Source organism: Sciurus vulgaris (genome assembly GCF_902686455.1).
Source record: "Sciurus vulgaris genome assembly, chromosome: 6".
Classification (NCBI taxonomy): Eukaryota; Metazoa; Chordata; class Mammalia; order Rodentia; family Sciuridae; genus Sciurus; species Sciurus vulgaris.
The window spans coordinates 28649141-28661537 of record NC_136466.1 but is presented as its reverse complement, the minus strand read 5'-3'; the positions used below and the strand labels follow the sequence as shown (position 1 = coordinate 28661537).

Here is a 12397-nt window from a genome sequence, read left to right as displayed (position 1 = left end):
CTATCTTTTATGTTGAAATTGTGATTGACCATTTCCATGATCAGAGGAAGGGTAAATAAACACGTAATTTCACTAAGTAATTAGCTCTCTCTTGAGTGTACATAGGCTACTCCAGTGAGAGCTAAAGGTGAAGTGAGTGAGGCCATCTCTCATAGACAGGCACACGCTGCATTGAACCATTGCAGGTAGTTACACGCTGGTGGTCGCCGTGATCAGAGGGCTGAGTGAGAATTTGGATCCCTGTAACATCTTAGTTCCTGCTGACTGCTGATGTCCACTCTGAGCCTTGTCTGCATCTAGTACAATCTGCACATTGATGTGAGGCAGCCCTGCCAGTTTCTTAAGAGTAATTCTGAGTCTGTGTCTGCTCAGCCCACAGAGTGCCTGATCAAGTAGTGCCCTCACCCTGATTCACAGGGGACAGCAGTGGTTTGGCTGTGTGGCGGCATAGCTGTTGTCCACAGTGTGGTGACAGCACTATTTCCAGGTGGCTCACAGCTATTGGTGCTCCCTCTGCATCCTTTTGGTTGCTTTGACTGCTGTTTGGCATTTTGTATTTGCCACGAGGATTCCCCTACTCTCTGATGTTCCTAAATTTTTCCCTTAATGCCAAACATGTGCGTGACTCTGCTACTCTTGATCCTCATGCACGTGCACCACAGGAAACAGTCCAAGGTCCTCCACCTAAGCAGGATTCTCTGCCTTCCCCATGAAGATGAAGGGGAAGGATGAGTGGCACAGTGCTGAGTCCAGGCCTTGCTCAGAGGGAGACTCCCAGTGAATGCGTTATCACTGCATAGCCTTCATTCTGTGACATATTTTTGCACAGTTATTGTGATTCCAATATTGGAGTACATCTTTGAGTCTGTATGTACATTGTAAAGCAGTTTCTCAAAAAACTTTGATTATTGTAATTGATAGTACTGTTGAATTGAGACATGTTAATAATGAGCTGATTTTAATTTGCATGTTTCTTGGTAAATGAAACTTGTTCCATTTACTTGTTTGGGGTGTAAGTCAGTAACAATCATTAAGTGTGTAGAGTAGGACAGTTCCTTTTGTTGGTCTCATGGGAACCATATCTCCAGTCATGATCTGTGAGATTCCCTTTCTGACACCTCAGTCTGGTCTGATTATGAACCTGAACAGTACTAATCAACAGATAGCACCTACTTCAAGGAACTTAAGTTTTATTTGTGACTCAGAAATAATTACAGGGAAATTTCGCTCTCGTTTCATTATAGAGTAAAAAATACCTATTAGTCTATCTTCATTCTAGGTACAAAAACACTTCTGAATGGAAGTCTGACTGACTTCTTAGCAGGAAATAGTATTTCTTTTTCTTTGTCATTTTCACCCCCTGTCCCCAGAGACTAGGGTATTATTGTTTTGAAATCTTTCAGAGAGAAACCTGCCACAGATTAGTAATAGACCCTCTTTGGTGTACTTGCTGCTATCCTGTTGCATGTAAATATCTATGTAGTTGAGAAGGTTTGGATTATTGTCCTGCAAAGGCCCATGTGTTAAAAGCTTGGTCACCAATCTGTGGCACTATTGGAAGGTGGAAGAACCTTTAAGATGTGGGGCCTAGTGGGAAAGTTAGGTCATTTGAGACATGGCCCTGGAGGAAAGGATATTGGAACTCCAGCTCTTCCCCACCCCCTTTCTCCTTCTCTCTTTCCCCCTTCTGAACTGCCATGACATGAGCAGTTTTGCTCTACCATGTGCTCCCTGCTCTGATGTTCTGCCTTACCACAGGCCCAAAACAACAGAACCAATAGAACCATGGAATGAATTCTCTGAAAGTATAAGCCAAAAGAAACTTTTCGTCCTTATAAGTTGATTTCCTCAGATATTTTGCCACAGTGACAGAAAGCTGACTAACACAATAGTTTAATCAATTGAAAAATGCTGTGTCATAGTCTGTTTTCTGTTGCTATCCCAGAATACCCAAGATAGATAATTTATAAAGAATAGATGTTTATTTAGCTCATGGTTCTAGAGAGCCTTGGGAAGTCCAAGGGGATGGTGCCTTAGACTGTTTGGATAATGGTGGGGACCTCATGCCATTTCCTAGTGTGTCAGAAAGACAGATGACAAACCTCCATACGGAGGGGCAGCCTCACTTTACGACAACCGCTCTCATCATAACTGATTCAGTCTGTTGACAGCAAGAATATACTTATTCCCTCAAATATTGACCCACTTTCACAAGAAAGGCATCAATCCCTCTTAATGACCTCAGCACCTTTTAAAGACCCCACCTTCCAACACTGCCACAGTGTTTGAAGTGAGCTTTGGAGGGTACAAACCACGTTTAAACCATAGCATATGGTAAGAGGCAGTTTTTAAAAGTCAGTTTGTATTTTAATCTAAGCAATGTATGCACTTGGTTTAAAAGCCCAAATCTATAAGTGCAGCAACTTCTGAGCCCCCTGACCCCCACTTTGACATGGTCTGATACCAGTAGCTGGTCCGGGGTGAGCCAAATAGGACTCTGGGACCATACCTCCTTACTGGGAACATTAGGCCTGTAGTTAATAATTGTCTTTTTTTAAAAACTTGCCTGTTTTTTATTGTTCTTTTTGCTGTCTGTTCCCCAGTGATTTTCAACACTCTCATCTTGTACCTTTCATATTTTCATTGACAATTTTAAAACAGAAAAAAGGAAAAGGACTAGTCTAAAAATTGACCACCTTCCCTTCCAGATTTATCCCTATGGGGTGTTTTTATAGTCACGTCATAGTGACTATACAGATTTTAAATAATAGTTCTCACTATTACTGCATGGTAGTTTTCATACACTACTTAGTCATCTAAATTTTTACTTTTTAAGTAGTGTATAATCTGTGATACAGTTGGTACATGGGTCATTACTTAACTGATCAGTTGGGTTTATTTAAAGTGGTTGTTTGCACTTACTTTGCTAAGTAGCTTTGCTCAACTGTTTTCATTTTTTGATTTTCTTTTCTTGCATTACAATTCTGGGGATGGAATTCCCCGAGAAAGAATGTGACTCTTTTTATGCAAGCCCCAACATTTCAGTATCTTATGGTACGTTGGACTAGTCTTCTCCCAAAGCAAGTAGGGTTTTCCCAGCTTGAAGATAAAAAAATATAACTGGGCTAAATGTCCTCAAATCATCTGTCAGGTGTCAGACTTTCTCCCTTGAGAGAGTCTTGAATTTCAGAAAAGGTCTGACTTGTCTGATTTGGAGTTCAAATCTTCGATATCTGTATTGTAGCCTTTTGCTTTGTTTTGTTTATCTCTTTCAGAGCATCCCCGACCCCAGCAACCTCCCCTTAGTGGCATCCTGGAAAACCTACCCTCTCTTCTTCGGCACGGCCATCTTTGCATTTGAAGGCATTGGAATGGTAAGAGTTGTGCTATGGTTGTACCTACCTGATGGTTCCCTGGTGCCCTTGGTGACTGCACTGTCTGCTTTAATGCTAAGGAGATGCTGTCAGAAATTCTCTTCTTAGAATGACTGGTCAGTTAGTGAATAATGTTTCAAGGATTCCCTTGAACTTCCAAGCTCCAACTTCTGAAGATAAATTGTAACTTTTAAATGTCTATATTGAAAACTCCTCATGGCATAATTATCTCCTATGTGCACAGTAAGCAATAGAACATGCCAATCAGAACTGCTGGTCCTAGAGTCAGCCTGACTTAGGAGAAGGTTCCAGCTCCACCAGAGAGTAATTATGTATGAAAATGTCACAAAAATCCATTATTTAGTGTCATTAGTATGCAGTAATAGTTGTAATTTTAAAACAGTTGTGTGATTTTGTGCAGAGACTTAACCTCTCTGAGCCTTCATTGTTAGCCCCTGAAAAGTGAGCATAATGATTAATAGTTGTTAGAATTAAATGAGGTGTGTATTACACCTCTCTCACCATTAGTTAGGTCATTCAGACATAAACTCAGTAAAGAGTTCCTAGACCTGTAAAATATTATAAAGTATTATAAATCAAATGGACTTAACGGACATCTATGGTATGTTTCATCCAACAACAGCTGAATACACTTTTTTCTCAGCAACTCATGGAATCTTCTCCAAAATTGACAGTATTTTAAATCAAAAGGCAACTCTTAGCAAATTCAAAAAAATTGATATAATTCCTTGCATCTTATCAGATCATAATGGAGTAAAATTAGAAATCAACACCAGGGAGCTGGGGATATAGCTCAGTTGATAGAGTGCTTGCCTAGCATGCATTGGCCCTGGGTTCAATCCCTGGCAGCACCACAAAAACCGTACAGAAACTATATAAACATGTGGAGATTAAACAATACACTTTTGAATGAAGAATGGCCAATAGAAGAAATCAGGGAGAAATTAAAAAATTCTTAGACTCAAATGACAATACAACATACCAGAAGCTCTGGGATGCTATGAAAGCAGTTCTCAGAGGAGTTCATAGCTATGAGTGTCTGCATGAGAAAATCAGAAATATTCCAAATAATCAACCTAATGATGCATCTCATCTCAAGGCCTTTGATAAAGAAAAGAAAACCAATTCCAAAAACAGCAGCATGAAAGAATTAATTTAGATCCAGAGCTGAAATCAATGAACTTTGAGAATTAAAAAAAAAAAAAGTGGAATGAATCTAACATAATTTTCCTATGTATGTATATGAAAATATCTAAGTGAATCCCACCATCATGTGCACCCACAAGACTGGTATCCTAATTAGAATAAGATATATTGCATGCTTATATATAATTATATGATAATGAATTCTACTGTCATGTATAACTAAAAATAACCAATAAAATACAAAGGATCAAGAGTCAAAGACTTGGTTCTTTGAAAAGAAAAGCAAGATTAATAAACCTTAGCCAAACTAACCAAAAGAAAAAGAGAGAAGAGACAAAAATTTGAGGTGAAAAACGGGAAATCACCACAGACATAACAGAAATCCAGAGGATCATTAGGGACAATTTTGAAAACTTATACTTCAATAAATTGGAAACCCTAGAAGAAATGAATACATTTATAGGCACGTATGACCAGCCATAATAAATCAAAAGGACATAGACAACCTAAACAGACCAATAGCTTATAATGAGATAGAAGCAGTAATAAAAAGCCTTCCAACAAAGAGAAGCTAAACTTTACTGGACTTTTAAAGAAGTAATGCCAATACTCCTAAAATTATTTCATGAAATAAATAGGGTTGGAACACTTCCAAATTAATTCTATGAAGCAGTATCATACTCATCAAGGAAAGAAAACCATAGACCAATAGCCATGATGACTTTAGATGCAAAAATACTTAAAATATTATCAAATCATGTTCAACAACATATTAAGAAGATTGTATATCATGACCAAGTTGGTTTTATTCTAGAGATGTAAGGATGGTTTTACATATGCAAATCAATAAATGTTAATCATCACATAATTAGAATTAAGGACAAAAATCACTTAGTCATCTCAATAGATGGCAGAGATGACCTGGGACAAAATTCGGCACGCACTGATGATAAAAACACTGATAAAACTAGGGATAAAAAGAACTTACCTCAACATCATAAATGTTATACATGAAAAACCCAAAGGCAAACCTCAGTCAATTGGGAAAAACTGAAACCATTTCCTTTAAAATTTGAAACAAGACAAGGATATCCACTCTAACCACTCCTATTTAACATAGTGCTAGAAATTGTAGCCAGAACAATTAGGCAAGAGAAGGAAATAAAAGGGATAAAAATGGAAAAGGAAGAAATCAAATTATCACTGTTTGTAGATATAATCCTATACTTAAAATATCCAAAAACTCCACCAAAAGACTGCTAGAACTAATAAACAAATTTGGCAAAGTAGAAGGTTACAAAATCAACATACAAAAATTAATAGCTTTCCTATATACCAACAATGAATCTGCTGAGAAAGAAATCAAGAAAACAATAAATCCAACTAAGGGATTGAAAGACCTCTACAATAGAAAATCATAGAACACTGAAGAGAGAAATTGAAGACCTCAGAAGATGGAAAGACCTCCCATGTTCATGGGCAAATATCATTAATATTGTTGAAATGGCCATACTACCAAAAGCAATATATAGATTCCATGCAATCTCTGTCAAAAACTAAAAAAACTTCTTCTCAACAAAGGAAACAATAACTTGAAGAGAAAGCCCATAGAATGGGAGAAAATCTTTACCATATGCACCTTGGATAGAGCATTAATCTCCAGGATATATAAAGAACTCAAAAAACTTAACACCAAAAAAACTAAATAACCCAATCAATAAGTGGGCAAAGGAGCTGAACAGACACTTCACAGAAGAAGAAATATGAATGATCAACAAATATATGAAAAAATGTTCAACACCTCTGGAAATTAGAGAAATGCATATCAAAACTACTGTAAGATTTCATCTCACCCCAGTTAGAATGGCAATTTTCAAGAATACAACCAACAATAAATATTTGTGAGGATGTGGGGAAAAAGGTACACTCATACATTGCTTCATGGGACTGCAAATTGGTGCAATCATTATGGTAAGTTGTATGGAGATTCCTCAGAAAACTTGGGATGGAACCACCATTTGACCCAGTTACCTCACTCCTCCGTAATACCCAAAGGAGTTAAAATCAGCCTACTACAGGGATGCAGCCACACCAATGTTTATAGCAGCTCAGTTCACAATAGCTAAATATGGAACCAACCTAGTTGCCCTTTAACAGATGAATGGATTAAAAAAGTGGTGTATATATATATATATATACACACACACACATAATGGAATATTGCCCAGTCTTAAATAAGAATGAAATTATGGTATTTGCTGATAAGTAGATGGAGCTGGAGAATGTCATGCTAAGCAAAATAAGCCAATCCCCAAAAGCCCCAAAAGCCAAATGTTTTCTCTGATATCTGGATACTAATTCACAATGGAGGGGTGGCTAGGGAAGAGTTACTTTAGATTAGGTAGATGTGAGTAAAGGGAGGGGAAGAGGGTATGGAGGTAGGAAGGACAGTAGAATGAATCAGACATTATTACCCTATGCACATATGTAACTATATGACCAATGGGATTCTACATCACGTATAATCAGAAGAATGAGAAATTATTCTCCATTTTATATGATGTATCAAAGCGCATTCTACTGTCATGTGTAACTAATTAAAACAAATTTAAAAATTTAATTAAAAAAAATGAAAGCATACAATAAGAATAAAAAATACCAGCGACATTCTTCACAGAACTAGAAAAACAGTCCTAAAATATATTTGGAAGAATAAAAGAATCATAAGAATTCTAAGCCAAAAAAGCAACACTGAAGCACCACAATACCTACTTGAAACCATAAACTATATGGTACTGACTGAAAAACAGACGTATAGACCAGTGGTACAGAATAGAAGACACAGAGACAAACACAGATATAGTCATCTGATCCTTGACAAAGGTGCCAAAAACATGCATTGGAGAAAAGACAGCTTTTTAAACGAGTGGAGTTGGGAAAACTGGTTATCCACATGTAGAATGAAGCTAGACCCTTACCTCTCCCCCTGCACAAGAATCTAAGACATAGAAATCATACCAGAAACTGTGAACCTTCTAGAAGAAAACTAGGGCCATTTAGGCACAGGCAACAACCTGTTCATTAGGACCCCTAAAACTCAGGAAATTATGCCAAGAGTTGATAAATGGGATGGCGACAAATTTAAATACTTATGCATATCAAAGGAAACAATCAGCAAAGTGCAGACAGAACCTATAGAATGGGGGGAAATTTCTGACAGAGGATTAATGACTATAGAAAGAATTCAATAGACTTACCACCAGAAAATCAAACAGCTCAATTAATGGGCAAATGAACTAAGCAGACACTTCTCAGAAGAGGAAATACAAATGGTCAACAAATATATGAAAAAATGTTCAACATTGTTAGCAATTAGGGAAATGCAAATCAAAGCTATACTGAGATTTCATCTCACACTGGTCAGAATGGCAGTCATCAAGAATACAAATAATAATGAATGCTAGAGAGGATGTGAAGGGAAAGGAACATTTTTACTCTGTTGTTGGGGTTGTAAATTAGTACAATCACTATGGGAATAAGTATGGAGGTCCTCAAAAGACTAGGCCTGGAAACACCATGTGACCCAGTTACACCATTCCTCAGTATTTATACTGAAGAATTACAGTCATCACAGTGTAGTGATATGTGCATACCCAGGTTTATAGCAGCACAATTCACAGTAATTAAACTATGAAATCAGCCTAGGCGTCCATCAGCGGATGAATGGATAAAGAAAATGTGGTATATGTACACAATTCAGCACTAAGGAAAGATGAAATTATGTCATTTGCGGGAAAATGGATGGAAGTAGAGACCATGTTTTAAGTGAAATAAGCCAAACTCAGAAGGTTATGGGTCATATGTTTTCTTTCCTATGTGGAAGCTAGGGAGAGAAAAGGGAAAGAAAGATGGTAGTGCTGTTGGGCAATGATCACATGAAAATCAAAGGGAGATCAGTAGTAAGGGCTGGGGGCCGGGGAGTGCTGGGGAGTGATATTGGCCAAAGTATATTGTTGTGTTGTGTGCATATACGAATATGTAACAACAAATCTCATCATTATGTACAACTCTCATGCACCAGTAAAAAATGTGGAAAGGAAAAAATTTCCACTGAGATTCTATTTTTACTCCAGTAAGAATGGCAACCCATACAAATAACAATAAATGCTGGCAAGGAAGCAAGGAGAAGGAAGCACTTCTACCCTGTCAGTGTGGATGTAAATTAATACAACCACTATGGAAATCAGTATCAAGGTTTTTCCAAAAACTAAAAATGAAACTACTCTATGATCCAGCTTTACCAATCCTTGGTATCTCTCCAAAAGATAAAGACAAAGTACTTTAGAGTTAACATGCAATCTCATGTTTATAGCAGCACAATTCACAAGAACCGAGTTGTGGAACCATCCTGGGTGTTCATCAACAGATGGACAGATAAAGAAGTTTTATTTACCCATAAAAAAAACAAAATTATAAGGGCTGGGGATATAGCTCAGTTGGTAGAGTGCTTACCTAGCATGCACAAGGCCCTGGGTTCAATCCCCAGCACCACCAAAAAAAGACATAAAAAAATTATATCATTTGCAGTAAAATTAATGGAACTTGATAGCATTATTTCAAGTGGAATAATCCAGATACAGAAAAATAAGTGTTGTGTGTTTTCTGTCATATATGGAAGCTGGAAAGAAAAAAAGCGTTCTCATGAAGATAGAGGAGAAACTCTTAGGTAGATAAAGAGGATCATGAGGGAGGAAGGGTGGCCCAGGGAAGGTTCTGGGAAGTGGAATTGGTCAAATTGTGTCATATGCATGTACGAATATGCCTCAGTGAAACCCTATATAATTAATATGCACCAATGAAAATTTTTTAAATGACATGTATTTTCAGTACTTTGTACAGTCCCTGACACATGATAACCATTCAGTATTTTTTTTATTTTTACTAATAATAGTATTGGATCAATTATTGAATCAATGAATCTATGAATATGTCATCTGCCCTGGCACATTGGTGTGGTGTACTTTCTCTGCACAAATGAGTAGCCTTCACTCACGGCTCAGCCTCCTGCCATTTTTCTTTTCCTCAAGTGGATCTGCCACTCAGCTGGACTTAATTTGATTTTTATTTATTTTTCATAATAAAGGCCCAGTATCCCTCTTGAAGTAAGTTATAGCTCTGCTCACCAAGGGATTGAAAATGAGAAGACGCTTCCCCTTTCTTAGCATCCCTTTCTCTCCCAGTTTGATTTCCCTAACACCTTATTCACTTTGAAAAAAACCTAGAAGCCAATTTTTTTTAGTCAAAATACTGAGGACTCCCCCAGTGGTGTGGATGGAATGTGTTTAAGGCTCTGACCTCAGCGGGAGGCTTTGTGAGTGAAGGTGTGTGCAACACGGGTCGCCCTGAGGTTTTAAACCCCCTCCTGGCTCCAGGAGAGCCTGGATTCAGGAACACACGTGCCCTCTGGCTGCTGGTCAGAGCCCCCAGTGGGCCCATATTGTATCAGTGTGAAAATGGCCCCGGGAACTCGGGACTTGAAAGAAGAAGTCGAGAGCGGGAGGAAAGATGCCCAGGGACGGTGGGTTCTTAAGAAATGTGGGATTAAATTTGAATCAGTTTTCCCTCATGGCACAGCGTGGAGGCCGTTCTTTGCTTCATGTCATTAGCCACGGCTTGGATACAGAGTCCCTCTGGAGACATCATTATTCCACACTTCAAGATTACTCTGTGTTTACCATTGTTAGAGAGCTAACACTGCTATTTCAGCTCTTTGTCCTGGATGTAAGGGTGGCTCGGGTGGCTGGGTAAAGCACCAGGCTGCGCACCATGTGCTCACTGTGCCTTCTGTGTTTATGCGGCTGTGCCAGGCCTGATGGTTCCCTGCCCGGTGGCTTTTGGTACTCTGGCATGAAGGAACCAACACACAGGTCTGGAAGCTGACGTGGGTTAGCTAGATCTTGCAGCTGGCAGTGGGGATGCCGAGGCCCAAGTGAGTGCAGAGCTGCAGTGTCCCCTGCAGCTCGGGGCCTGGCAGTGGTGTCAGGTGTGGGCAGCACAGACCTATTGTTCCTCATGGCCTCTGGCACTGCAGGAAAGTGAACATAATGACAAGGCCAGAGGTGGTTCGTGGGGCAGCTGTTGTTGCCCCACACTGCTCTTCCTCATCGGTGGCACCAGACCCAGTTGGGTCATACCTGCTACCCTCCATCCCCCCAGTTCCTAAATGAGCCCTCCCTCCTAAGGAGCCTTTGCTTTCCCCAGTGTTAAAGAACATACCCAGATGGGATCCAGAGACAGCAAGGCTCAGTGGTTTGAAACAAGGACCTGGAAACTGCTCAGTTAAGCACCCGAGTCTCAAGAGCCTCTGTCCAGTCATGCCGCATCCAGCACCTCACCTCCTTTAACTTGGAGACTTAAGTTGTCACCACTGTCCCTGCCGGTTGAGGTAGGGAATTTGTTGCTGGGAACAAGAGTGGCCATTTTGTTTGACCTGAGATTCACATTTTGAGACAGGTTCACGGGAAGCTGTGATGTCAGGTCAGGTTAAGGGGGTCCTGCTGGGGACCACAGGCTGCTGGACCACCTTCTGCTCTCAGGTTCAAGGTCCTCCAGCCTGAGGGGTCCTGCTGCAGGAGGTCAGAACTGGCCTGGGGTCTTGTCCTGCCACACCCATACCTCTCAGGATTTCATTCTTTTTTTTTTTTTTTTGGTGGTGCCTGGGATTTGAACCCAGGGTGTTGTGCTTGCAAGGCAAGCACTCTACCAACTGAACTATATCCCCTATATCCCCAGCCCTCCTCTCAGGATTTCTAATGAGAAAATGAAGCCCCTTGAGGACCCCAGAGTGTAACTTATGATAAAATCACTCTTTTGGGTTGTCTGTCTAGTAAAGGACAGCTGGGCTTTTAGGGAATTCTGGGGATAAAGAACTTCCTTTTTTCTGATGATGATATTTTTGTTGGTGGTTAATTTTACTTTTGTGTGTGTGCTCTCTCTTCTCACACTATTGTCTCATAGGTGCTGCCCCTTGAAAACAAAATGAAGGATCCTCAGAAATTTCCACTCATCCTATACTTGGGGATGGCCATCGTCACCACCCTGTACATCAGCCTGGGGAGCCTGGGCTACCTGCAATTTGGAGCTGACATCCAAGGCAGCATCACCCTCAACCTACCCAACTGCTGGTACGTGGGGAAGGATGGAAACCCAGAAGCATGGGATATTTTATAAAGTTAACAGGTCAGAAGGTGCATTCTTCCTCTTATCTCTTGAATCAGCCTGTGTTGGTTACATCCTCTTTGGCTAAGATGAATGCATTATTGTTTGGGTGAGTCCTTCCTATGGAGGCTTACACAAATCTATGTGTTGATCAGCTGATTGACAAGTCATTTCTCCTGGGAAATCCTGAGCCTGGAAGGACCAAGTGTCCATCCTGTTTACCTTCAGCAAGAGAGGAGGGCCATTCTGTGTTTTGTTACTGGCTTCTGCTGTGCCTCTCTCCCCTGGCTATCCCAGGTTCATGTACACGTGGCTCAGAGCCTCTTGCTGTGTGTGGACCAAGGATTGTTGGAGACTGTTCATTTTTCATTACTGGATGGATTGTAGAAAAACACTGAGACATATTAAAGTGCCTAGATGTCACAGCATGTGTGCTGAGCAGTAATTCTGTTTGTAAGATGGAAATCTCTTTATGGAGAACAGCTGCCTGTAGACTCTGAGAAGCTTGTTAGGGCCCCAAGGAATAAAACTAACCTTTCAGTCCAGCCTCCCTGATCTGTCTACCTGTGGGTACATTTTGGGACTCTGATTGGTGAGACTTTGGACAAGGACAGATTGAAAGATTGAGGAAAATGTTT

General features: G+C 40.0%; 1 protein-coding gene across 3 annotated transcripts in view; it reads left to right on the top strand.

The window, feature by feature from the left end:
• LOC306664740 (proton-coupled amino acid transporter 1) overlaps nt 1–12397 on the top strand; it is a 45117-nt gene that overhangs the window by 20453 nt on the left and 12267 nt on the right. For all 3 annotated transcript variants that reach the window (XM_079145788.1, XM_079145787.1, XM_079145789.1), the window contains 2 exons: nt 3276–3374; nt 11559–11725. In XM_079145788.1, coding sequence (XP_079001914.1) covers nt 3276–3374; nt 11559–11725 — 266 coding nt within the window. The remainder of the gene's footprint in view (nt 1–3275; nt 3375–11558; nt 11726–12397) is intronic.